The 25,665-nt window shown below is 47.9% G+C and overlaps 5 protein-coding genes across 5 annotated transcripts; 2 read left to right on the top strand and 3 right to left on the bottom strand.

Annotated features, from left to right (window-relative positions):
• Nucleotides 1-839: 839 nt before the first annotated feature.
• HOO65_021098 (Vegetative incompatibility protein HET-E-1) lies at nucleotides 840-5,139 on the bottom strand (the record flags this gene model as incomplete). The annotated part of the gene is made up of 5 exons (XM_071006288.1): nucleotides 840-2,354; nucleotides 2,417-4,415; nucleotides 4,542-4,829; nucleotides 4,891-5,029; nucleotides 5,085-5,139. 5 exons carry the CDS (start codon nucleotides 5,137-5,139, stop codon nucleotides 840-842), a joined length of 3,996 nt encoding a protein of 1,331 aa, XP_070861736.1.
• A 5,366-nt stretch (nucleotides 5,140-10,505) lies between these two features.
• HOO65_021097 (Vegetative incompatibility protein HET-E-1) lies at nucleotides 10,506-15,094 on the bottom strand (the record flags this gene model as incomplete). The annotated part of the gene is made up of 7 exons (XM_071006280.1): nucleotides 10,506-10,563; nucleotides 10,663-10,693; nucleotides 11,101-12,313; nucleotides 12,376-14,428; nucleotides 14,500-14,784; nucleotides 14,846-14,984; nucleotides 15,040-15,094. 7 exons carry the CDS (start codon nucleotides 15,092-15,094, stop codon nucleotides 10,506-10,508), a joined length of 3,834 nt encoding a protein of 1,277 aa, XP_070861735.1.
• A 4,483-nt stretch (nucleotides 15,095-19,577) lies between these two features.
• On the top strand, nucleotides 19,578-20,426 carry HOO65_021096 (mitochondrial 54S ribosomal protein uL6m; the record flags this gene model as incomplete). The annotated part of the gene is made up of 2 exons (XM_071006998.1): nucleotides 19,578-19,950; nucleotides 20,059-20,426. 2 exons carry the CDS (start codon nucleotides 19,578-19,580, stop codon nucleotides 20,424-20,426), a joined length of 741 nt encoding a protein of 246 aa, XP_070861734.1.
• Nucleotides 20,427-21,051: 625 nt separating this feature from the next.
• Nucleotides 21,052-21,375, top strand: HOO65_021095 (FMC1 protein family; the record flags this gene model as incomplete). Its single annotated transcript, XM_071000242.1, has 1 exon — nucleotides 21,052-21,375. The coding sequence occupies one exon, from the start codon at nucleotides 21,052-21,054 to the stop codon at nucleotides 21,373-21,375; it is 324 nt and encodes a 107-aa protein (XP_070861733.1).
• A 269-nt stretch (nucleotides 21,376-21,644) lies between these two features.
• HOO65_021094 (uncharacterized protein) lies at nucleotides 21,645-25,278 on the bottom strand (the record flags this gene model as incomplete). The annotated part of the gene is made up of 2 exons (XM_071006337.1): nucleotides 21,645-24,949; nucleotides 25,044-25,278. The coding sequence occupies 2 exons, from the start codon at nucleotides 25,276-25,278 to the stop codon at nucleotides 21,645-21,647; spliced, it is 3,540 nt and encodes a 1,179-aa protein (XP_070861732.1).
• Nucleotides 25,279-25,665: the final 387 nt, after the last annotated feature.

Genomic DNA, 25,665 nt, shown 5'->3' with positions numbered 1-25,665 from the left:
CACACGATGCCGGCCTCTTACAATTATTGCCATGACCTTGAAATGCAGAAAGTATTTTATGCTTCAGGATTTGTAGAATAGATCTTTATGTTTGAATCAGCTGGTTTATTAAAGGTATTACTTCTACGCTACGTCCTTGATCTTCACCCCTTTTGTATGGTGCTCATTAGGATTCATGATAGGGTGTCAACCCCATCATGGATCTTCAGCCACAAGAGATATGGATAAGTGGGGCATGTATGGGACGCCACTTAACCTGTTTAGAGCGCCACGCAACAGGAAATTACCCAGCGCCAGAAAAGTACCCAGCATACCTGCATGCATATCATGGTTAGCATGTACTGTAGAATAGATCTTAAATGTTGAATCAGTTGGTTTATTAAAGGGTTTAAGTCTATGCTACGTCCTGGAACTATTCCTTTTGTATTGCGGTGTCAATCCTGTCACGTGTTCAGCCACAATAGGTTCGGATAAGTGGGGCACGTATGGGACGCCACTTAACATATATATACCGCGCCACGCAACATGTACTTTACGAATCATGACAACTCTCAAATCAGAAGAACTGCGCTTACGCAAAATAATGATTGCAATACAAGAGCTGCTTATAGAAACAAGGGCGTAAATAGGTATTCGGTCTTTAACTCCGGATGTATTAACTAGGAAACTAATGTAATTGGAAAAGATCATGAAGAGACATGTATTTTGGGAATTGAGAAGAATCAGGACTTGATTTTGGTGTGGTGAAACAATCAGTAAATACAGTATGTTCAAAGTTGAAATGCTTGCCTGGGAATTGTGGGCGGACAAAACGAGTATAGAAGTTTGGTGGAAAGTAGCTAACCGTGGCTAATGGATCTGAAACGCATAACCATGATACGGTGAGATGAAGTGCTGAATCCAAGTCCTTGGTGTGCTGTGTCTGATATCTTGGGACGATACAATGGTGGTAGCCAAAGGACCTTTTCTTGGCCGTGCAAAACCCAAACACCATCACTACTAATACAGTAGCTCTCAAATTGGGAGTGAAGAGAAGAAGATTGGTCAACAAATGATGGCGATACCAGAGGCTGAACGCTAGTTGAAAACGCTGCTAATGCCATTTTTCCATGACGACCACGGAGGGTCTGCAGACACGCACCGGATGCGGCATCCCATATCTTGACTATACTATCCCAAGACCCTGATGCTAGTCGCTGTCCGTCCTTTGAGAACACCACTGATGTCACTCCTTGGTGATGACGATCAAGAGTCTGTAGATGCGCACGGGATGTCGTATCCCAGATCTTGACGGTCTTGTCCCAAGACCCTGTTGCCAGTCGCTGTCCATTATTTGAGAAAGTCACTGACGTTACCTCTTCGATATGACCCTCAAGAGTCTGCAGACACTCACTAGAGGTCGCATCCCAGATCTTGACTGTCTTGTCATCTGATGCTGACGCTAGTCGCTGTCCATCAGGTGAGAAGATCACAGATGTCACCTCTTCGGTATGGCCCTCAAGAGTTTGCAGACACGTACCAGAAGTCGCATCCCAGATCTTGATCTTGTTGTCCCCTGACCCTGATGCCAGTCGTTGTGCATCATTTGAGAAGGCCACTGATGTCACCTTGTCATTATGGCCTCCAAGAGTCTGTAGACAAGCGCCGGAAGTCGCATCCCAGATCTTGACCGTATTGTCATAAGACCCTGATGCTAGGCGCTGTCCATGGTTTGAGAAGGCCACTGATGTCACCTTTTCATCATGGCCTCCAAGAGTCTGTAGACAAGCGCCGGAAGTCGCATCCCAGACCTTGACCGTGTTGTCATAAGACCCTGATGCTAGGAGCTTTCCATCTTTTGAAAACACGACCGATGTCACTTCTTGATGGTGGCCCTCGAGAGTCTGTAGACACGAGCCAGAAGTCGCATCCCAGATCTTGACCGTGCTGTCCCAAGACCCTGATCCCAGGCGATGTCCATCGTCTGAAAATACGACTGATGCCACGTGGGAATGATGGTTATTAAGAGTGTGCAGACACGCACCAGAAGTCGCATCCCAGATCTTGATCTTGTTGTCCCAAGACCCTGTTGCCAGACTCTGTCCGTCATTTGAGAAGACCACTGATGTCACAGTATCATGATGGCCCTCAAGAGTTCGTAGGCACGCATCCCAATTCGTTTCGACCGTTGGCTTTAGCTCGATCCAGTCTGGCTCTTCATGACTAAACATTCGTCTTATCAGGCTGTTTGTAGGGCTGAATATGAGAGCTGAGACATAAACTTGCAGTGGGGCAATCTCAATAACTCCAGCATGAAACAAGAAAAATCGATGAGCGTCGCTTACGAGGTCTCGCAAATTTTCAGGTGCTTTCTCCTGTTACAAAATGTCAGATGTTGTTCTATCGAAGGGCTCATGTTTTGTATAAAGTAACTTACTGAGTAAAACTTGAGCTTCTCCATTTCTCTTCCCGCAATAGAAATGCCTCTTAAGAGACTAAGCGCCTCCAGCCACTGAAGGTACTTCTCACTTAGAAAGGCCAAGATCTTGCCGTCCTTGCTAATTATCTCATCCGCTGATGAATCGATAAGATGGTCAACCCAGAAGAAGGAGGAATATCCGACAGCAGTCAACGGATTAGGCTCAGGGACTGAGATTTCTTCAATAAAGGATCCAGGTGCCTTTAAGCGGTATATGTCACGCCGCAGTTCTTTGTGAAGAACATCAAGTGATCGTGAAAAGATAGCCTGGTGTTGGTGTGGAATTCCGAAAGGCAGAATCTCGCCTAAAGCCTTTTCTTGGAAATAGTCCTTGGCCGACTGATGCACAAAAGAAACAACGTTTTCATGGACAGTCAAGAAAGATCCGCATAGGCTGATAGCCAGTTTCACCTCCTCCTTTTCCAAGTCGTCAAACGTCTCGACGAGGACGTGGAATTCGTCCAAAGTCAGAGGTCGATAAGTAACCAAGACATTAGCAATGATATCCTTGCAGAGTTGTGCATCTTCCGAGCTGCGGATCTGTTCAAGCATTCGTTCATATAGGGGGTAAAGCCCAGGCGGAAAAGACTTCAGTTTCTTTGCAATATGCCATTTTTGCGAATTAGCAAGCTCTTGACAAACCAGGGAGACCCAGAGGAAAGTGCCATCGGCATTCGTGCGTAAATGTTCCAAGACAGCAAGCTTCATCTCCCTTTTGTACTTCTTTTTCTGTGCAAGCTGATCGACCTTAAAATCAATGAAGGAGTCGACGGCTGCAGAAACTGATTTCTGGTTTATTTCCAGGTGTATCTTGACCTTTTGCTCTGCGTCATCCAAGATATCTTGGACATCTGGCGAGTTGCGGCTCGACACAATCCATTTGGCGGGCGAAGGCTTGGCGATGAATTGAAGGAGGTCTGTCTGGCCCTTACTGCACTCATCCAAGGCATCAACAATCAGGATGGCATTTTCCAGGCTCGGGTCATTCAACATAGAGGTGAGTATTTCACAAAGCTCATGCCAAGCACCTTGACTTTCGAACAGATTTCTATTGTAGTCGTACTTTTCTCGTACATGCTTGGTGAGATGTGAATTATGGCGTGCCAGGTGATATATCAGGCCTCGTAGCACTGAGCTAGCTGTGTTGAGTCGATCATTGGTGGCTTGGCAGAAGAAGTAGGATAGAGATGTCTGATTGGCTCCCTCTAACTCATCGATGATGCCACAGAGGAGCATTGTCTTGCCCTTGCCAGGGTCTCCCTTGATCCAGAGCATTGGGGATTCGCTTTCATTGAGAAACTGCTGGAAGTTCTTGTGGCTGAGAATCCATCGATACGACTCTTTCAGTAAACCACCCTTCCTGCTTTCAATTTCCTTCTTGTCTGTGGAGGGATCGGTAATGCAAAGATCAGAAAGGCATTTCTTGTCATTTTCATCGTGCTGGGCTTTGGGCTGAGAAACACCACTCCTGGTGAAGGTGGCGGCAAACCGCTCAACAGATCGAGTTTTCTCTTCGAGGTAGTTCATAGTGTGCGCTGAGATACTGCCTAACATCCGGTGGTCCAAATTTTCGTTGCCCTTTAGGCCGATTTCAACATTGAATCTATAGTAGACTCCAGGGCTTTTGTGCTTTTGTTTGAGTCGCAAGTCGGTCTGCTTGGAGCTAGTCGCCATCTTCTTGTGTGCTTCAAGCACAGAATCTCTCGAATCTTTAATTGGAACACCGTCGTTGACGCCGGTCCCAATACTCAGTATCGCGATGTGTCTACCAGGGAACTGCCTTTCGGCCTCTGAGATAAGAGTTTCACATGGGTTATTGTGGCCATAGCTGGCGTTGATGAACTCGATTTTATCGCGACCAAGTTTGATTGGGTCAAAGAGGGTGACCGCTGCAGAGGTAGCTCTGGCCACCTCCCAAACCCTGCATCCTGTAAGGCATCCAGGGACGTAATATGTTCTGAATAGTGTAGGCAGCGTTTCGATATTGTCTTTCGTCATCGCCAGCACAGCACTAGATTAACATGGAACATTAGATATGACGATATTTTTTATGCCTTGTAGGCCTGTTTTTTGCAGTACCTACGTCTTCGTGCAATTTTCATCTGCCAATGGCATGTCTCCATGGGGACATGTTGTATCAGTGCTGGTCATATGTCCATCGCTCTTTCGCTGCAGGCAGCTTGGGTCGGTGCAGTTGTTGCGAATCATTCGTTTGATAGCAGCCTCCAACCTCGCAGCTGAAAAGGCACTGACGGGTATTCCAGATGAAGGTGTTGGCTGTGGAACAAATACTTCGCTGGCAAGGATTTTATACTCTTCAAGTGATTGGGCGATGCTCATTTTCAGTCGGCCCAGCATAATGGCAATGATCCTGTACAAAGGTTATTAACGAAGATTCTCTAATGCTCACTGACAGCTAGTCGATTCCATACCCCCCAGATCCTGTCCCGCCAATCAAGCCAAACCTGTCACAGGGTCGTTGTACTTCAGATAAACCTTCTGACTTCTGGATGCATTCCATGACTTTTTCCAGGATGAGCAAGCTAGACAGTCCACAGACACCACCGTCATCTGTAGCAGTTAGCGACATGATAGTAAGCTAGTATCAAGACGTTAGAGAACATACCGAGAGACAGAAGCCACACCGGCTGCCCAGTGGTTTGCGGCGTAGAAGAGTCCATAGTGATGCTATGAATGCGGCAATATCAAAGAAACTAAAGAAGTTGATGAAGATGAACGATGCACATGAACAAAAAAAGCACCAACAGATAGATGGTTACAGCTAATCAGTGGAAGATAACTTTCATCTTCACATCCCAGACGCAACCTGCAATATGTAAGAAAACAGCGGCATGGAACACACGACAGAATTAAACCTAGCAACGAGAAAAACACAGTTATTCGAAACCAATTGTGCCTAAAAGTGTAATTCGTACCTTGTCAAGCCCAAACAAGCCCCCTCAGGTATCTAGAGATTATTAGCTGGATGTTAGGGATGCATCGATGCCCAACCAGTAAGCGTGGTAGTAGTTTTCTCTGCAATCGTGATGTATGGTAGCATCGCAGGCTTGCTACTGCAATAGATCATTCAAAACCTGCTCATTATGAATTAAATTACACTCCTTTTGTCAAGGTGAGCCACTGGTATAGTATAGACACTTATATAGCCAAGTACCTCTTGCCGCTATAGGCTTCATATCTACCACACTGAGCAACACTCTCATCCTTCACTTTATCAACCGGCCGGAATATTCGTCGAAATGTCATACGAGCTAGGAATTAAAGCGACCGTGTCGAAGGAACTGGTTTCCCGCCGTATAGAGGATGTGATGAGAATAGGCGCTGGCTCAATCACAAAACATAGGTCTCACTCCTTCAGCCTGCTTCAGTCTGCCCTGCCTGCAAGCTGTTATGATCCTTCTCAAAGGGAATGTGCTCTAATACTTCAAAGCTTCCGCCCATTTTTTATGCCCAAAGTGCTTCTATTGCAGGGTTTCTGACATCCTTGTATACGGAGCTCCGTGCCGATACGGAGGCACAGTATGAGCAGGAGTCTGGTTGTAGTCTTTCATTAGTCGCCATGGTCCTAGGTTAGCTTGCAACTGATTTCCTTCCTAAAACATACCAAGTTTTGCACCACAAAGCTATCTTGACCAAGTCATGTAACATTCTAATAAGCATTAGCTCTCCGCACTCGCCGAATGAGTCTTATTCTGCATGCTATGCTTGCCAGATGCTGCGTTCACGGGTTTGAATAACGCTTCTTTTGCCTCTCCCTGTGTGATCTCTTTCCGGCTAGTCGTCTTGTTTTCAATGCTCGGCTGTGATACATCGTTCGGCTTGTTGCTCAGGAGATGCCGGTGTCTCAAGACTCCAGTCTCTTCAGCCAGGCAGGCAGGTCCTCATCCTCCTGTCGGAGCCTTTCAGCGCAGTTGATGTTGTCCTCTGCGGCTTTGCCACCCACTTAGCATCTTGACAGATCTTCCGTGGGGTGTTAAGTTTGCCAAGGAGGTTTCTGTAGAAGCTTCTCCTCGCTGTTTGGATTGCCGTTCTGGGTTGCCCATTTGCTTGTTGGTGTGAGCGTATGATTGCTCGGCCGACGCCTTTTCTTGCCTAAGGCTTGCTGTTCCCTTTCTCTCAAGGAATTGGAGTGATTTGAGCTTGGCTCTTGCTTCACGGGCCCTCATCTTGCCATCACCACATTCTCAGTTCCACCACTTGTATTCCGAGTGGCACACTTTTCTTGTCGGCGTGGCTTGTTCCAGGGCAGCTTGGATTGACTTGGTGATTTCTTCTGCTGTTCCATCCAACCGTCTTGATGTCAAGTTGGGGCCTCTCGCTTCCAGTTTCCTTCCAGCAGACACTGGGCCTTTCAGCTTAATGTCTGTACCATGTCATCTTCTGCCGGCATAGTGTTTCCAGTATGGAAAACTACTTCCTTGACTTCGTCTCGGGTTCACTTCTGAGCATGGCTTCTTGAATACTTCTGTCTCCAGTCTATCCATGTTTTACCGGGTAGCCCTGACTATGTCCTCCGCCTTTACGTTTTCGATTGTCGTTGCCGGTGGGAGGTGGTCACTTCCGCAATTGTGCATTTTCACGACTCTGGTAGTGCAGTGGCTCTGGCCAGGAAGTGTGTCAGAGACAAAGGCCAGATCAATTGCCGAGGGCTGTTTCTTGTTCGAAAAGCAGGTGCTGTCGTCTAGTCTTTTCAGAAGTGTCACTGCTTGCTGTTCCATCTAGTCATAGATCTCATCACAGTCACTTGAATCTTCCTTCCTGCTGTCCCACAGCTGTCAGTGCACATTCGGATCTCCACAAAGTATCACCTACCTGTCTTTCACTATTTCTTGCGCTTTCTTCAACGCCACATCACTTTCTTGGTCTCCTGGATTTGCATTTTACACGTTTGCGATGTGTAGTCCCTGCCCTGTAAGTTCTACAAGCTTCACATCCCGGTGTCCGCCGCCGCTGCTGGGGACCTTGTTGCTTGCCAGTGTCTTCCTGGTGTAAGTCATAGTAACAGTAGATTTTAGGAGAACGTACTCAATGTCCTAGAAGGAGGAATAAGTGGTTATTCAAGTTCTTCTGTGTCTATTTATTTCTCGCATCAAGAGCGGATCTCAAGCGATTTTTATAGAGTGTTCCCATTCGCATCATGACGATTTCTCTCTTAGTCGCGGCAGCCTGAGCCGCCATGCCTTGCGGGGGCTCTGTCTAGGCCTCCCTGCACTCCATCTGGTCCAGAGTGGCATCGAGGCTGACCGTCTCATGGCAAGCTCTCCTTTCGGAAATCAACTTCTGTTGTGCCTTCCGGATTGCGCGTCTCTCCTCCTGCTGTGGTGCCCTTTTTTCGCAAGGGCAGCCCTTTTGGAAAGTCCTCATCAATCTGGAAATCCTCTATCCACTGCCTCTGGGGCCTTTCTGTTATTAATTTTTGGTCGATGATGGGTTTGGGGTCGCCATTCTGCATGCTATTGTTCGCCAAAAGATCTAGTGCTGCTTAGGGTGAACCCTTTCCCTACCAACATTATGTGTAACGTACATGATAAACTTGTGTGACAAGCAAGCACGCACGGCAAAGAAAGTGTTGCGTGGCGCGGTATATATGTTAAGTGGCGTCCCATACGTGCCCCACTTATCCGAACCTATTGTGGCTGATCACGTGACATGATTGACACCACAATACAAAAGTGTTGTAGAAATTGGTCCTTATTTTATTATTTTAAAGTAGATAAAAATTTTTACTACTCCTCTTTTCCTAAATACTCCCCTTTTTAAGATAAGCACAAAGTCTTATCAGTTTACCCGAACTTCATCCGGAACTTGTTGGGAAGTTTGCTTCAACAAGTGTTGAGAAAACGTCCACGAGTGCCCCGGAGAAGCTTCGGGTAAATAGATAAGACTGGGTCTTATCTGTGGAAGAAAGGGGCTACATAAGTAGAAACAGGAAAAAGAAATTTTTTCCAACTTAATACATATAAAATAAGGACCAATTTTTACAAAAAGGAATAGTTCAAGGATGTTGTGGAGAATCTGTCCTCAGTCGGATTAACACTGGGTAAACCTGTGCATAAATACTCCGGCCTAGTTGTGCATAGTGAAAGAACTTAAACCTTTAATAAACAAATAGAAAATCAATACACTTCACAACAAAGGACGTAGCATAGACTTAAACCCTTTAATAAACCAACTGATTCAACATTTAAGATCTATTCTATAGAAAGAGAATTCTTATTCGCACCTACAAGATTTCCCTTTCCTCTCTAGAAAATTCAAGGCCCCACACACCAAGTAATTAAACCAATCACATGGCCGATTTGGCAACAATCCAGCTAACCAGATAACGTCAATGATAAGCGAATGCACCAACTATGCGAATTCACCAAAAATATCGACCCTCAAGACAAAACGGAGCATAAAAACACAACAAAACATCTAATCAATTGAAACTAAGTGTTATGCTCTTCTGTAGACACTGTAGCAGCTTTTTGACAAGTTCTTGAATTATGACCAGCCTTACCACAAGTTCCACACTGCCTTACCCTTGCTAGTCCCGACCTTCCCTGACCACTACTTTGGGATAATTCTTCCATCACCTGTGCATCAACGTCTTTCTGATCAATCTCACTCCTTCCCTCATCTATAGTCATCTCTACTCTATTCCGCAGCTTAGTTCTTTTTGTTCTATGACGCCTGCTAAGGGTCTCATTTGCCTGTCGAAGGATCTGGACCTCGGACTTCGACAAGGTGTTCTGGCACATTGTTGTGTTCTGTTGTGGAGAATCTGTCCTCAGTCGGATTAACACTGGGTAAACCTGTGCATAAATACTCCGGCCTAGTTGTGCATAGTGAAAGAACTTAAACCTTTAATAAACTAATAGAAAATCAATACACTTCACAACATGTTCATTCCTTTTGAAAATGACCTAAGTGCCTGGATAATTGATGTTGGGGAGCTGCTTCGATGCCTTCTAACTCGCTTTTCAAGATATTCAGATTGAGAATTGGCTTCTAGCACTGTCTTTGACGTCTTAGAAACCCAAGGGTCGGGGAGGCCGGCCTCCTCCTCGATCGGTGTTGGAGTCCGTAGCTGCACGTCAAGCTTAGATATCACACTTTCTGGATCTAAAGGAATGATTCCAGCGCCTCTAAAACCCCCCTTGATATTGCTTTCCGTCATAGCTGCTTGGTGGGCAGCATAAAAAGCCAGAAAGAAATCAGTCTTGGAAACGTGGGTTATCCAGCACCTGATTAGATGCTCAATTTCTCGACCATAGGCCTTCTTCCGTGACCCAAAGCACCCGACATCAAGAGGCTAAAGTAGGTGAGAGGAATGAGCTGGCATACAAAGTGTGATGATGTGGTTGTCTTCACAATATTTCTCAAAATCGACTGAGTGGTGGCTTTGATGCCCATCAACGATAAGTGTTGAATAGACCTGACACTGTTATTACTTTATTGACTCTATTAATCGCTGACTATTTTATCATCAATTTCTAAATTCCTTTTCCAGGTCTTCTAGCTTTTATACTTTTGTATACTTTCAGCCACAGTGGATAGGTCTGTGCACAACTGCCAGTTACGTGTCTTAGGGGTGCTTGTCAAAGCGCCACGCAACAGTCACGTGCCTGAGGCAAGCTTGGAGCGCCACGCAACACAATGTAGTTGATCCAACATTTCATGCAACACAATTAATGCAAGCAATTCTACAACAACTAGCCGCTAATTCCACGTATTAGTCTTCGTATGAGGGAGAATATTTTAATTAAAATAGTGAATTTACTGAAAAATGGTTCTGCCATTTTCCGAACATTATATGTAGGCCTGAGAAGATAAGAGGGAGGAAGAGGGATATCATGACTCCTAAAAGCCGTTTGGAAGCCTAGCCTAGTTTATGTTATCATCATGAGCTTGAAGTGTGAGAAGTGTTAAATGGATGTTGGAAGGACAAAGAAAGTTGATAAGGGAAACGGCTTAGCAGACGTGGGAAAGGCGCGCCACATACCTGAATGCATGACATGGCTAGCATGTACATGACGAATCGTTACAACTCATAAATCAAGACAACCAGGCTTGCACGAGCAATGGGTGGAGTATAAGAGCTGTTTAGCAAGTATAGTGTAAATGAGTAATTAGTTTTTGACTGGGGATGGATTAGCGACAAAGCCGATCTTGTGAGATAATATATCGAAGAGACTTACATGATGTAGATCGAGAATCGGAACATGGAATCTGGTGTAGCAAAACAATCAATAGGTACAGTTTACTGAAGGGCGAAATTCTGGCTTCGACATTCTAGGATAATGATGGGAGTTTGCGATTTTGGGCGAAACCTCGTGACCACTAGCCAATGGATCTAAATCGCACGACTATGATATGGCCGGAGGAAGTGCTGAACCCAACTGCTTGGCGTGCTATAGCTGACTTCACAGGACGATACGATGGTGGTAGCCAAAGGACCCTTTTTTGCGCCTGCAAAACCCAAACACCATCACTACTGATACAGTAGGTCTCAAGTTGGGAGTGAAGAAAAGAAGGTTGAACAACAAATGATCGCGATGCCAGTGGCTGAACGCTAGTTGGAAACCCCGCTAATGCCATTTTTCCATGACGGCCACGGAGGGTCTGCAGACACGCACCGGATGTCGCATCCCAGATCTTGACTATACTATCCCAAGACCCTGATGCTAGTCGCTGTCCGTCCTTTGAGAACACCACTGATGTCACTCCTTGATGATGGCAATCAAGAGTCTGTAGATGCGCACGGGATGTCGTATCCCAGATCTTGACGGTCTTGTCCCAAGACCCTGTTGCCAGTCGCTGTCCATTATTTGAGAAAGTCACTGACGTTACCTCTTCGATATGACCCTCAAGAGTCTGCAGACACTCACTAGAGGTCGCATCCCAGATCTTGACTTTCTTGTCATCTGATCCTGACGCTAGTCGCTGTCCATCAGTTGAGAAAATCACAGATGTCACCTCTTCGGTATGGCCCTCAAGAGTGTGCAGACACGCACCAGAAGTCGCATCCCAGATCTTGACCGTGCTGTCGCCTGACCCTGATGCCAGTCGCTGTGCATCATTTGAGAAGGTCACTGATTTTACCTTTTCATTATGGCCTCCAAGAGTCTGTAGACAAGCGCCAGAAGTCGCATCCCAGATCTTGACCGTGTTGTCATAAGACCCTGATGCCAGGCGATGTCCATCGTTTGAGAAGGCCACTGATGCCACCTTTCCATTATGACCTCCAAGAGTCTGTAGACAAGCGCCAGAAGTCGCATCCCAGATCTTGACCGTGTTGTCATAAGACCCTGATGCCAGGCGATGTCCATCGTTTGAAAATACGACTGATGTCACTTCTTGATGGTGGCCCTCGAGAGTCTGTAGACACGCGCCAGAAGTCGCATGCCAGATCTTGATCGTTCTGTCCCAAGACCCTGATGCCAGGCGATGTCCATCGTCTGAAAATGCGACTGATGCCACGTAGGAATGATGGCCCTCAAGAGTGTGCAAACACGCACCAGAAGTCGCATCCCAGATCTTGACTGTATTGTCCCAAGACCCTGATGCCAGGCGCTGTTCGTCATTTGAGAAGACCACTGATGTCACAGTATCATCATGGCCCTCAACAGTTCTCAGACAAGCATCCCAATTGGCTTCAACCTTTGGCTTCAGCTCGATCCAGTCTGGCTCTTCATGACTGAACATTCGTCTTATCAAGCTGTTTGTAGGGCTGAATATGAGAGCTGAGACATAAACTTGCAGTGGGGCAATCTCAATAACTCCTGCGTAAAACAAGAAAAATCGGTGAGCGTCGTTCACGAGGTCTCGCAAATTTTGAGGTGCTTTCTCCTGTGACACAATGTTAAATGTTGATCTATCGAAGACCTCATGTTTTGTATGAAGTAACTTACTGAGTATAGCTTTAGCTTTTCCATTTCTCTTCCTGCAGTGGAAATGTCTCTTAGGAGACTAAGCGCCTCCAGCCACTGAAGGTACTTCCCACTTAGAAAGGCCAAGATCTTGTCGTTCATGCTGACCATCCCACTTGCTGATGAATCGATAAGATGGTCAACCCAGAAGAAACAAGAATATCTGATAGCAGCCAATGGATCGGGCTCGGGGACTGAGACTTCCTCAATGAAGCATCCAGGTGCTGTCAAGTTGTACATGTCACGCCGTAGTTCTTTGTGAAGGACATCAAGTGATCGCGAAAAGATAGCCTGGTGTTGGTGTTGAATTCCGAAAGGCAAAATCTCGCCTGCGGCTTTTTCTTGGAAATAATCCTTGGCTGACTGGTGCACAAAAGAGACATAGTTGTTATGCACAGTCAAGAAAGACCCGCATAGGCTGACAGCCTGTTTCACATCCTCCTTTTCCAAGCCGTCAAACGCCTCGACGAGGACATAGAGTTCGTCTAAAGTCAAAGGCCGATAAGTAACCAAGGCATTAGCAATGATATCCTTGCAGAGTTGTGCATCATCCAAGTCGCAGATCTGTTCAAGCATTCGTCCATATAGGGGGTAAAGCCCAGGTGGAAAAGACTTCAGTTTCTTCGCAGTATGCCATTTTTGCGAATTAGAAAGCTCTTGACATATCAGGGAGACCCAGAGGAACGTGCCGTCAGCATTCGCGCGTAAATGTTCCGAGACAGCATCCTTCATCTCCCTGTTGTATTTCTTTTGCTTTGCAAGCTCATCCACCTTGAAATTGATGAAAGAGTTGACCGCTGCAGAAACTGATTCCTGGTTTATTTCCAGGTGTATCTTGACCTTTTGCTCTGCGTCATCCAATATTTCTTCAATATCTAGCCAGTTTCGGCTTGACACTATCCATTTCGCGCGTGATGGCTTGGCGATGAATTCAAGGAGGTCTTTCTGGCTCGTACGGCACTCATCCAAGGCATCAACAATCAGGATGGGATTTTTCAGGCTCGGGTCATTCAACATAGAGGTGAGTATTTCGCATAGCTCATGCCAAGCACCTGGACTGTTGAACATATCTTTCTTGCGGTCGTACTTGTTCCGGATATGCTTGGTAAGATGTGGATTACGGTATGCCAGATAGTAGATCAGGCCTCGCAGCACTGAGCTAGCTGTGTTGACTCGATCATTGGTGGCTTGGCAAAAGAAGTAGGACAGAGACGTCTGACTGGCTCGCTCTAACTCATCGATGATGCCACAGAGGAGCATTGTCTTGCCCTTTCCAGGGTCTCCCTTGATCCAGAGGATTGGGGATTCGCTTTCACTGAGGAACTGCTGGAAGTTCTTGTGGCTGAGAATCCATCGATACGACTCTTTCAGCAAGCCACCCTTTCTGCTCTCAATATCCTTTTTGTCTATGTAAGGATCGGTAATATAAAGATCGGAAAGGCATTTCTTGTCATTTTCATCGTGCTGGGCTTTGGGCTGAGAAACACCACTCCTGGTGAAGGTGTCGACAAACCGCTCAACAGATCGAGTTTTCTCTTTGAGGTAGTTGGCAGTGTGCGCTGCGATATTACCAAATATCTGGCGGCCCAAAACTTTGTTGTCTCTTAGCCCAATTTCGACATTGAATCTATGGTAGACTCCAGGGCTGTTGTACTTTTGTTTGAGTCGCAAGTCGGTCTGCTCAGAGCTAGTGGCCATCTTCCTGAGTGCTTCAAGCACAGGACCTCTGGAATCGCTAATTTCAACAACATCGCCGAGGCCTGCTCCAATACTCAGTATCATGATGGGTCTACCAGGAAACTGCCTTTCGGCCTCCCAGATAAGAGCTTCACATGGGTCATTGTAGCCATAGCTAGCGTCAATGAACTCAATTCCGTCGCGACCAAGTTTGATTGGGTCAAAGAGGGTGATCGCTGCAGAGGTAGCTCTGGCCGCCTGCCAAACCTTGCAGTCTGTGAGGTATCCAGGGGTGTGATATGTTGTTAAGAACGTTGGTCGGGTTTCGATATTGGCTTTAGTCATTGCCAGCACAGCACTAGATTAACATGGAACATTAGTTATGTGGAGACTTTTTATGCCTTGTAGGCCTGTTTTCGTAGTACCTACGTCTTCGTGCAATTATCATCTGCCAACAACATGTCTCCATGGGGACATCCGTCAGTGCCAGTAATACGTCCATACGTCTTTCGCTGCAGGCAGTTTGGGTCACTGCAGTTGTTGCGAATCATTCGTTTGATAGCAGCCTCCAATCTTGCAGCTGAAAAGGCACTCGCAGGTGTTGTAGATGAAGGTGTTGGCTCTGGGATAAATATTTTGCTGGCAAGGCTTTTATACTCTTTAATTGATTTGCCGATGCTCATTTTCAGTCGGCCGAGCATAATGGCAGTGATCCTGTACGAAGATTATTAACGAAGATTCTCTCATGTGTAATCACAGCCAGTCAAGTTCATACCCTCCAATTCCTGTCCCGCCAATCAAGTCAAACCTGTCACAGGGCCTTGGTACTTCAGATAAACCTTCTGACTTCTGGATGCATTCCATGATGTTTTCGAGTATGAGCAAGCTAGACAGCCCACAGACACCACCGCCATCTGCAGCAGTTAGCGACATAATAGTAAGCTAGTATCAACACATTAGAACACATACCGAGAGACAGAAGCCACATCGGCTGCCCAGTGGTTTGCGCCGTAGAAGAGTCCATAGTGATGCGATGAATGCGGTAAGGCCAAAGAAACTAAAAAAGCTGATTGAGAGTAATGAGGCACATGAAGGAAAACGCGCCAACAGGTAGATGGTCAAAGTTGGTCAGTGCAAGATAGCTTTGATCTTGACTTTTTAGCCGCAAGCTGAATTAGATAAGAAAACAACGGCAAGAGGTACACAAGAGAATTAAATGCAGCAAAGAGAAAAACATTGTTATCCGAGGCGAACTATGCCTATAGGTTTAATTCGTACCCCTTCCAGCCTAAACAGGCCACCCCAAGTATCTGCAAGTTGTTAGCCAGATGTAGGAGACTTTTTGATGCCCAACTAGTAAGCAGAGTAGTAGTTTTCTCTGCAATCATGATGTATGGTCGCATCACAGGCTTGCCATTGCGACAGTCAAATCACATACCTTACCACTCGTGCACTATAGAGACTTGTTCATCAAGCACTATACAGCTAAGTACCTATTGCCAATATGGGCTTCATATCACTACTCCGCCAAGACAAAATTCCGTGATTCACTTTATAAAGCTGAATTTATGGCGAAATGGCATATGAGCTACGAGATATCGTAGGAACTGGTTTCCTACAGCATAGAGCATGTTATGAGCATAAGCGCCAGCTCAATCACAAAACATAGGTCTGGCTCCTTCAGCCTGATTCAGCCTGCCTTCAAGCCGTTGTGATCCTTCCCAAAGAGAAGGTGCCGCATGCTTCAACGCCTCCGCCCATTTTCTATCCCTAACGTACTTAACTTGTGTTGTAGAATGACTGAGATGCATTTTATGCTGAGATTCCTCTCTATCTATAAGCGCAGTGTGAGGAGGGGCTCGGTCGTGGCCGTTCGTTCGTCATCATAGTCCTGGGTCAGGCAGCAAACAAATACCTTAGGGAGGTCCTCATACACTGCTCTCAGGACCAACTATCGCCGCAGAGGGCTTGAAATTCAGCTTAAAAAATTACAAGTTGTTTGTCTCCAGCCACGATAAGAGTGCTGGGCCTCGTAGCTTACCACTGGGGGCATCCTTGTCGGGCTGGACACTGAGGCACTAGAATGTCCTAAAACATTTACCAACCTCAGGCAGGGTTACCAGCGTTGTTGACCCTGATCCAGTTCGCCCAAATGTTAGGGTTAGTGACAGACATAAAGGGTCCTCTTCCAAGGCCCATGTGCCTGATCTAGAATATGGTAGTGATGGATATATAAGCTGGCTGAGATCCGCCCCTCAGACTAGACTTGGACAGATACAGAACAACTTCAATAATCACTTATTCCTTCTTCTTTTTTTTACACGACATTCAGTACGTCCTCCTAATATCTACTGTTATACATTCACTGTAGATGTGTTATGTAAGTAAGTCCAGGAATCGCTAGAGCTTGCACATTACTGGGGAGAGGGAAAGCAGTCCATCGAACATATCCAGAGGGGGTGTAAAGCCTCCCATTCTGTGTGCCATGGCATGCGTTTATGAAAGCAGGGTCGCCCTACACTTTTATACACCTCCAACACTTGTGCAGCCCTCTTTGAGTACATCAACCTCTTGTTTACTGCTATGCTCCCAAAGAAGAAACGAAGGGGGAATCACGTATTCAAGGGAGGCTATCTAAATTACTCCCAGAAGGTATTTTCAAGATTTGTTAACTCAAGTGTAAACAACATCACTCTAACAACCGACATATTTTCTGGCGTCTTGATTATTGTTTTACCACAAAGTCTGTGAGATACAAGGCGCACTAGCCACACTGTCGGTGATAGCCTGGTGGGCGTGGGCGGATCAGTCATCTCCTCAATGAACTGGAGTTCCCTCTCGACGTATATGCAATGGAATGTTCACCCTAAGTTTCCCCAGTTAGCATATGACGAATCAGTTGCAACCAAAGTATTCTAGTTATTTCAAGAACATCACGACAATATTCTACCCATTGCTATGAAAACATATACATGCATTAGGCTAATTAACGCTTGAAGCCTCCCTATTAGCCCCTTAACATCTTTCCCTCTCTATTTCACCTCATCACTGGGCCATGATTCAGAGAAACATTGTCACATGAACGGCCTGCCCCATTAGAGTTAGTGACGACCCTACAATCCCATTGCCGCTCTTAAGGGCCTAAGATAATTAAACGGAATTGCCGTAAATGTATTTCCACAAAGTCCACAAGTGAAGGTTAGCTATAAAAAGGCCATGGATATGTCATGCGTCGTCCTCCAGCAGCCCGGAAGAAGGGAAGCCACCAGACCTCAAATATACCCCCTCCTGTAGAAGGGGAGTCGGAAACTAGAGCGGTTATTGTTATTGTATTATTTAACGTCTACCTACTGTTAATTCGCAGCAATGCGACGGCATATTCCGGACGGGAGCACCTCCCGGGCGGTCAGCAGTGACAGGAGCGCATAGACTTCAAACATCTCCTATGACTTTTTAGGGTCCGGCAATATAGCCAGAAGGGTCTCTGTCTAGCGCGGCCCGAGGACGTACCTGTCGGGTTCCGGGATTGGTTATGCTACTAGAGCGGCCCGATTCTTTGTCCTATATAAGCAAGACTAACACGGCTTTTTTCGGCGATCCTAAAGCTAGTATCCTCTGTGGCGCAATTGGCTAGCGCGTCTGACTGTTAAGCGCCTCTCGGAGGTATAGCGGCAATCAGGAGGTTGACAGTTCAAGCCTGTCCGGAGGAGGCTCTTTTTTGGGCTATACTAAAGCCTCTTAAAGTTTTGACATGCCGATATTTTTTTTCACCGCCTTTGGCAGTAAAGAAGCTAGATGAAAAGAAGCCATTTGCACGCGAGAGTCTCCCGACGCTGTATCGTGGTTGCAATTAGAAGGAACTGTATAATGGCTGTGTCCTTTTGTTTATACAGTTGAGCGCACTATCGAAGATGCGCTTCCACCAAATTAGTCTGTATCGATTTGGGCCAGTCGATACTTCTCCTTCGGAACCATTGGCTAATTGGGTTGAAACAAGATTAGCACTGTGTAGCACATCCTGTATTACACTATTTTCTGCGTTTAAATTATTCAGTTACCACAGATTATGCACTCATTGCTACTTCGCATTATGCTCGGTGAGTGGTGAATTAGAAGGGTTATATCGACGGGTCTGACCCCAATCTCATGATACTACAACGTGTTGTCTTGCCTTTGCTAGGTTCCCGCTTGATCCCGAGGTCTTAATATTCGCTTTCGCTTTAGAGCCGCTGAAAGTCTATAGAACTTAATGCTCATTCACGCGTGGATCGGTACCGTGGAGGTCTGAAAGTCACGACCTGTCTTGTCATACTTGTGTCTCCTGATGTACCACTATAGGGATACAGAGATGTCTTACGCTTAGACTGGTGGGTGTGAAACCCGTTTCTCAATAGGCTGACTAGCATATGGCGTCTGGCTTTATTTACACTGCAGCAGTGCTTCTTACATCGCCATGCGTTGAGGATAAGGGATTGCCGCTCCTCTAATCACCCTATCATGAAGATCCATAGGTCATTGTATCACCTTAGACCGCTTGCGAGAGGCTGCGGATGTTGTACAAAAGTCTGGTCATCCAAGCCAAGCTGCACCTAAAAGCGCTCTCTTGAGAATGTCATTTACTGCGGCTTCACCGCTTTGCTAGAGCGCTGTGATCAAAATCGATATATTTTTAGTTTCGCGAATACCTTTCAGATACCAGCATTCTTAGTCCCAGAGCCCAGCAAATACTGTTCAATTCATGGCTGGCGGGGTTGGCACCTAAGACTACGGCGATGCCTTATCGCCTTCGGTCCCAACCTTCTTTTACAGCAATATAATTGTAACGTCGGGCCATATGGAAGCGGAATGCTTGAGTGAAAGCGTAACACGCATAGTAGATACATCTAGCTACTAGCAGTCGTCCTATTCGGTACATATACCTTACTTACCCTACAGCGTTGTAGCCCGTAACAGTAGCTACAATTAGGAAAAAGAGGAAATCGTCATCACTCTTTACCTCCATCCATTTGATTGTTCATGGCTCTTGTTTTCTCTCCATACAGAGCTCAAGTTCAATTGTCGATTGGCAAAAACATGACCACGTGATTACAAAACATAGTCACGTGACCTGAATTTGTAGTCCAGGCGAGGCGCTCCAATTGGCTCCAATTGGACCTTCTCTTTTCGACTTTTCAGCGGGGCCAAAATCGCCAACTGGATTTAGACGGGTCTTCGAGGTCGGGCCCGCCTTGATTTTGCTGCTGCCCCTAGTGAAGATCGAAGGCGACCAGACAAGCCAAGCCCAGGAATTTCTTCCATTTGCAATCTATCATCTGCTCTTGGGCTTGGTCTAGAGAGCGACAAGCCCCCCCCCCCCCCCCAAGCTGCAAAGAGCTGTAAGGAGTCATAAAGACAAACACTAGAACCCAGCGACCACTAAATCTGTAGTGACTCGACGATACGGCCGACAACTAGAAAGAGCATTCGGTTTACCCCCAAAAACCGCCGCAAGGTCGCAGTCTACAACTATGCTCGCTCCGGTACGCGTGCGGGCTGCCCGCGCTATGCGAGTTAGCTACGCCTCAATAGCGCCCCAGGCACACACACAACCACAGCAGCACTCAGCCCCCTTCTCGACAACGGCTGCCACCAATTCCAAGCTCGGCCGCACGGCATTGACGATACCGCAAGGCGTGGAAGTCGTGGTTGGCGAGCCGGTGACTACCAAGATCCCGACATCGTACCAACCTCTAGTGCGTCGCACAGTCACTGTGTCTGGCCCGCTAGGCAAACTGGAAATGCATATCCCGAGCTTTCTGCAGATTTCGCAGGACGCAGAAAGGAAACAGGCGCTAGTCAGCGTGGCAAATGATAAGGAGCGCAAGCAGCGAGAGATGTGGGGTGAGTTTCCTATTACTTGAAGAGAGTGTGGCTTCTACTTAGTGGACAGCTGATATACGAGCGGGTTTTGCTCATGATTTTGAACTACTTGCTAACCCTGATACCCAGGTACCACCTGGTCCTACCTACAGCGCAACATCATGGGCGTCTCTGAAGGCCATACAGCCGTACTGCGATTGACGGGTATCGGTTACCGTGCAGTGGTCGAGCATCGGCCACACAAAGCCGAGTTCCCGGGCCAAAAGTTCCTGTGTATGAAGCTGGGATACACCCACCCCATTGAGATGGGCATCCCGCAGGGCGTCACTGTCACCACACCGACATTGACCCGTGTGCTCATCGAGGGCATCGACCGTGAGCTCATCATGTCTTTTGCCGGCAAGATCCGCAAGTGGCGCCCCCCCGAGCCGTACAAGGGCAAGGGTGTCTACATCAACGACCAGACCATCAAGCTCAAGCAGAAGAAGATCAAATAGAGCATGTGGCAGCCGTGGTGGTGTGGACAACCACGTCAGCTGGGGTTGCTGCAGGCTTTGCTCCAGGACTGTGGCTGGTAAGTGTGGCCTGCGAGGAGGTTGTTGTATTATTACTACTAGCTGGTTGTGTATTTTTACTTTTACCATATCTCGAATACATAGAGAGATAAAATTTCCTGATGGCGCAAGCATGTATAGGCCAAGACGTGAAGTTGAGAAGATGTAGCTACATAAAGTGGAGATTTGAGGAGTTGCATTCTAACCTTTCAAAGCTGCCCCACCAAGATTTCCAGGTCCACTCTTTTTTTCAAGCACAAAATCGTAGCCTTGTGATACAATCCACCCCAGGAATGTCAAGACAGACGACAAGCCAGCTAGATACTAATACCGTTCTTGATCCACGCTATATCCACTTTATAGAGATCTTTAGTCCCGGCCTTCCTGCTATACCAACAACCAAACAACCACCAGAACACTGGCCCAAGCATTCTCGAAATCTCTCACCAAGTTGGATATCAACATACAAGCCGATCGCAACACAATTTGCAAACAAAGACGACCTTCAATAGCTAAAGCTTGCCTATACGCTTAACGGATTTTGCGCACCCACACATATACACTCGCTATGGCCTCCGCAGCCCGCTCCCGTTCCATCTACCGCTCCCTCCTGCGTGAGCTTCCGCCGCGCCCGCTCCTCGCAACACCCCGCACACCAGTACACCAGATGATTCGCGAGCGGATAAGTGCCGGGGCTGCTAAAGACAGCAAAGGGGCTCAGGCTGCGATGGCCGAGGCTGAGGCGGCACAGGTTGTTGCGTATCTCCAAGCACAACGCGAATATGTCACACTCATTGAGCGGTATAATCCCGGCATGGTTATGGATACAGAGGAGAGAGTGCGGCTGACAGCGCGCAAGGTTGGAATGGATTTACCCAAAGAGTTCAAGTGAAAGTATGGAGGCAAGGCAGAGGTAGTGGGGAACAGAAAGGGCAAAGAACGAGGGAGAAGACAAGGCGGGGAGGGGCGAGTAGAAAAAGGATCCGGCTGGCCCTTGGTTGCTCTGTATAACACATCCACTATGTACATTATTCACTTTTATCCTACACTACTACACTCCTGTTTTTACAATTGATACGGCTCGACCGGTCAGTAATAAAATAGGCATATAGATCATACTTCTCAAAAGGGCTATTAAACAAAAACTCGCCCTCTCCCCATCTACAAAACACCTACAGCCGGTCCGCCCTCCTCCAGCTGCTCATCCCACCCACCCGTTTGAAGCAGATACTCACCAATTCTTTCCTTGACGCTTTCGACCACTTCGCCAAAGCCGCTCTTCCATTGGTCCTCCACTGTGCGGACCTTTTCTTTGAGATCCAAACTCAGCGCCTCAATCTCGCGCTTCAGCATTTCTTGTGCCCTCCGAGCACGGTCTTCGGCAGATATGCTCTCACCTATACCTTCGCCAAGGATTTCTGTCTCTATGACCTTGGCTTGTGCGTGGGCACTGGCTTCTTTGACCTGGTGCAGCAGACACAGCATGTTTGTTTGTGACTCTATGAATTGAAATGTGCTCTTCTCTGCGTGCAGCAGCAGGCTGAACAGATACTGAAGTGGGTGGTCGTAGTACGCCGGGTTTTCCTCATATTCCGACGCAGGAATCTGGATGCAAAATTTCTCCAACGACGAGGGCACCTTCTCCAGTACGCGACCCAGCGGCGGTGCAATATCCCAAAACGCATTAAGCTGGGCCTGGCAGCCTCTCATGACAGAATGCTCAATCACGTTCAGAAACTCAAGGGTGCGGTCGCGGATCTCTACGGCAAAAGCGCTATTCCGCTTGATCTCGTCGTCGCGGAAGTATGCCTCGGTGCTGCGCACCTTTTCTTCATTTCCCGAGAGCCGGTACGGCGTCAGGATCAAGTTGCGGTACTTGCCGTTGCGTGCCGACAGCAAGTCGAATATAGCCTTGTACAAGCTCTCTCTTGTTTCAAAGATCCACTTCAACAGCGTCAGCTTCTCCAGCAGCTCAGGCTGATCGTCTCCCTCTTCCTGTGGAAGATCTGCAGCATTGTCCGACTGGTTGAAGAGCCCGGTGGCCAAGCTGTTGAGTAGCTCGGTGGCCTTGGCGATGCGCGTCGTCAGCATTTCATTCAGGGGAACTACCACTTCGCGCTGGAAGCCGTCAAAGTACTTTTTGTCCAGGTCTTTGAGCTTGAGCCGCTCTTGCTCCTTGTGGTCTTTCTCAATAGCACCTGCATCGGCATAGGAGAGCTCTCCGGAGTCAATCATAGTCCGCAAGTTTCGCAAGAGTTTCTGGCGAGCTGTTTCTTGTTCATGCGAAAGAGTGGCCCGCAGCTTGCTGCTTTTGGCCTCAAATTCTTCCCCTTTGCTTGAAATATCCGACGTGTTGCTGAGCACCCGAACTTCGCTTCGTATGTCAGCCAAGTCTGGGTGGTTGTTGTTAACGGCGGGGTGGTGGCGGGGGTATGGCGGAGGCATGGTGACGAGCCGTGAAACGTCTACAGGTACGGGAATAGGCGTACTCTGATGTGTTGATTTAATCGGAGTTAAAACAGGAAACTGACTGTCATGCGGAGTCGAGTTGTCGTCTCTCTTTTCAGGAAGCAGGTCGCTGTGGGCCCTGGAACTGCCTGGTTGATGATGCCAGTCGCTGGCCTGGGGCTCGTCTTCCCACTGCAGAGCCTCTCGGGCTTCCTTGGGCACGCCCATGTATTTGGACTCCCTTTTAGATCTCAGAAGACTCCCTTCAACTCTCCCCTCAGACCCGGCCTCCCACCATCTACTAACAGGCCGGCCACGAGAGTCACAGTCATCCGCAATGCTTAAACTAAGAATAGGTGACAGTGAGGGCATGAAACCGTGATTTTGCCGCTGCGAGCCGTTGTTCATGGAGCTAGGAGACGGTGGAAGTGATGAGGTCATGGCGGCAGAGGTAGGCGCTGAGCTCGACAATTCCATGCTATCTCTATAGTTTGTATTAGTCGTGCTTGCCGTCTGCAGTAGCGATGCAGAAGACTGCGGAGTCCAGTCGCTCCGCGATACACTTGACGATCTGCGGGAGGCCACGGGACGAAAAAGATCCCGCGTTAGGTCGAAAATCTCTGAGCCCATGATGCTAATGGCGTTGGAGTAGCGCTCGCGGCGAATTCTCGACTCGGCCACGATGAATTCTGCAAAGAGGCGTACTCGCTCGGTGTCGGATGCAGCAGCAGCTTCCTTGACAGCAAATGTCTGATATCTTTCAATCGTGTCATGGCTGAACTGTTCCGCAGTTTGTGTGACTGCTTTTTGCTTTATTTCCAGTAGTGCGAACTGAGACATGTCTCCTAGGGTATCAGCACGTCGCTCAGTGCTTGGCGCCCTAGAGCTGGACCTAGCAGGCGGGGTCTGAGCTATAGACTTTTCCGCTGCTTGAGGCAAAGGCTGAGCAACACCTACAGAAGTGTCAACACGAAGAGAGCCAGCGCTTTTCGGAGGCTCGCTGGTGCGAGATGTCGGGGTCTCATTGAACTTGGCACTTCGTGGTGTTATCCTCGTCGCTCCAGATCTTGATAGAGTTGTGGCAGGCGGTATTGAAATCTCAGACGGCATTCCTGCGTGGTCAAGCGAGGAGCAGTCGGGCCGTGTACGACTCTCACTGCGGCGCTGTGCTATTGTCTTGTCGATGTTGACCGACGAGGACTGGGATACACTTTGGGTCTGCATATTAACCGTAACGTCACTGCCAGTAGGCGATGACCCCACAAGCATCGGCTGTTGTTGGCTACAGGATGCAGAAAGCACTGTTTGTTGCTGCTGGGGCAAGAGCGGCGGCGGTGGCGGCGGCGGCGGCGGTGATGCGGTGATGACTGCATCATCTATCCAATTGGCAGGCGTGGGAGGGACGGGACCCAAAGCCGAAACCCCCGACGGCGGCGGTCTTCTAGTTGGGGGTGAGACAATAGGTCGGTCCCGGTCAAATGACTGTGCACTCTGCGATCTGGCTTGTGAAGGAGGGGGGCCTGGAGGTGGTGGTGGTATGGGCACACCAGCCCCCCATTGTAGACCCTGCCCTTGCCCTTGCCCTTGGCGCGCTGCCCAATCTGTTGAGCCCGGCGTTCCTATAGCGCTAGTAGAAGCAGCTCGTCGAGCAGACGGTGGGTCTGAAGGCTGGTCAAGACCGAGTGTGTGATTTGACGGTACATGAACGGAAAGCCCTCTGAAGTTGTTCCCTATAGAGCCCATGGGGCCTCCAGCTGACAACTGGGCTCGTGTTTGTGCCTGGTCTTGGTCACGGCGTCGGCTAAGACTAGGGAGACCGAAGCGGCGCTCTCGAGAAGGCCTACGCGTTTCCGCACCTGGGGGTGGAGGGAAACTTTGTGCGCCATCTGTAGACCCGAGTCTCGATAGTGGAATCCGAGTGGCGGAAGTGTTGGCTGTGGACGGCTCAAAACTCATGCTCATTGGTCGCTGTTGAGAGCTACGCGGTGGGCTATATGGGGGTGGAGGAGGAGCAGCGTCTGTTCAAAGAATGCAGCGGTTAGCCTAGGGTGGTTTCATTCATAGGATATAAGCTGCAGCTACATAGCCAGTGATGCACTATCGGTTTCTTACCCTCTAAATTCCGAGCATGGCCGAGTCCTGAGAGCACTTGTTCGGAGCTTCGCAAAGCCGGAGCTCCCCATTCTTGTGGGTTATACGGCTGGATGGCGCTGGCTGGCGATTGATAGCTTCCTGGCGGGGCCGAAGCAGCTGAGAGAGGCAAAGGCTGCAAGTGAGACGCAGCAATAGGAGTCGTTTGAAGAGGGTTTAACATCAACCTCAACCTAGAGGGCTCGTTCACATTCATCATCCAAAACCACAAGATCACGAGCAGAAGAATAGGTGCCCCTGATGCTAGTTGGCTCTCGGGGAAGGGAAAATATAAGGCGGATGAAGTGGAGCAAGAGATGCTGGAGGCGAAATCGAAGTTTCTTCCAGGCAAGAAATAAGGATAAGGTTGGCGCGCAAGATGAGGGCCTAGCGAAAGACCAAAGTTGCGATGCACAACGAGGAAGAATTCACAACGTTTTCTCTTTTAGACCAATAGCCACACGTATATAGACATGTGCAAGTCCGCAGCTTCACTTGACAGCACAAAGAAGAGCAGGTAGAAGCCAGCAACGAACCACTGTTAACGGCTGCCGGACAAAAAGAAAAGGAAAGGAAGGGGAAACTAAAAAAGGATGAACGAGTG

This window comes from Ceratocystis lukuohia (assembly GCF_044167205.1).
Source record: "Ceratocystis lukuohia strain C4212 chromosome Unknown Supercontig2_pilon, whole genome shotgun sequence".
In the NCBI taxonomy this organism is placed as follows: Eukaryota; Fungi; Ascomycota; class Sordariomycetes; order Microascales; family Ceratocystidaceae; genus Ceratocystis; species Ceratocystis lukuohia.
The sequence above is the reverse complement of the archived record's forward strand: the minus strand, read 5'-3'. Positions and strand labels throughout refer to the sequence as shown.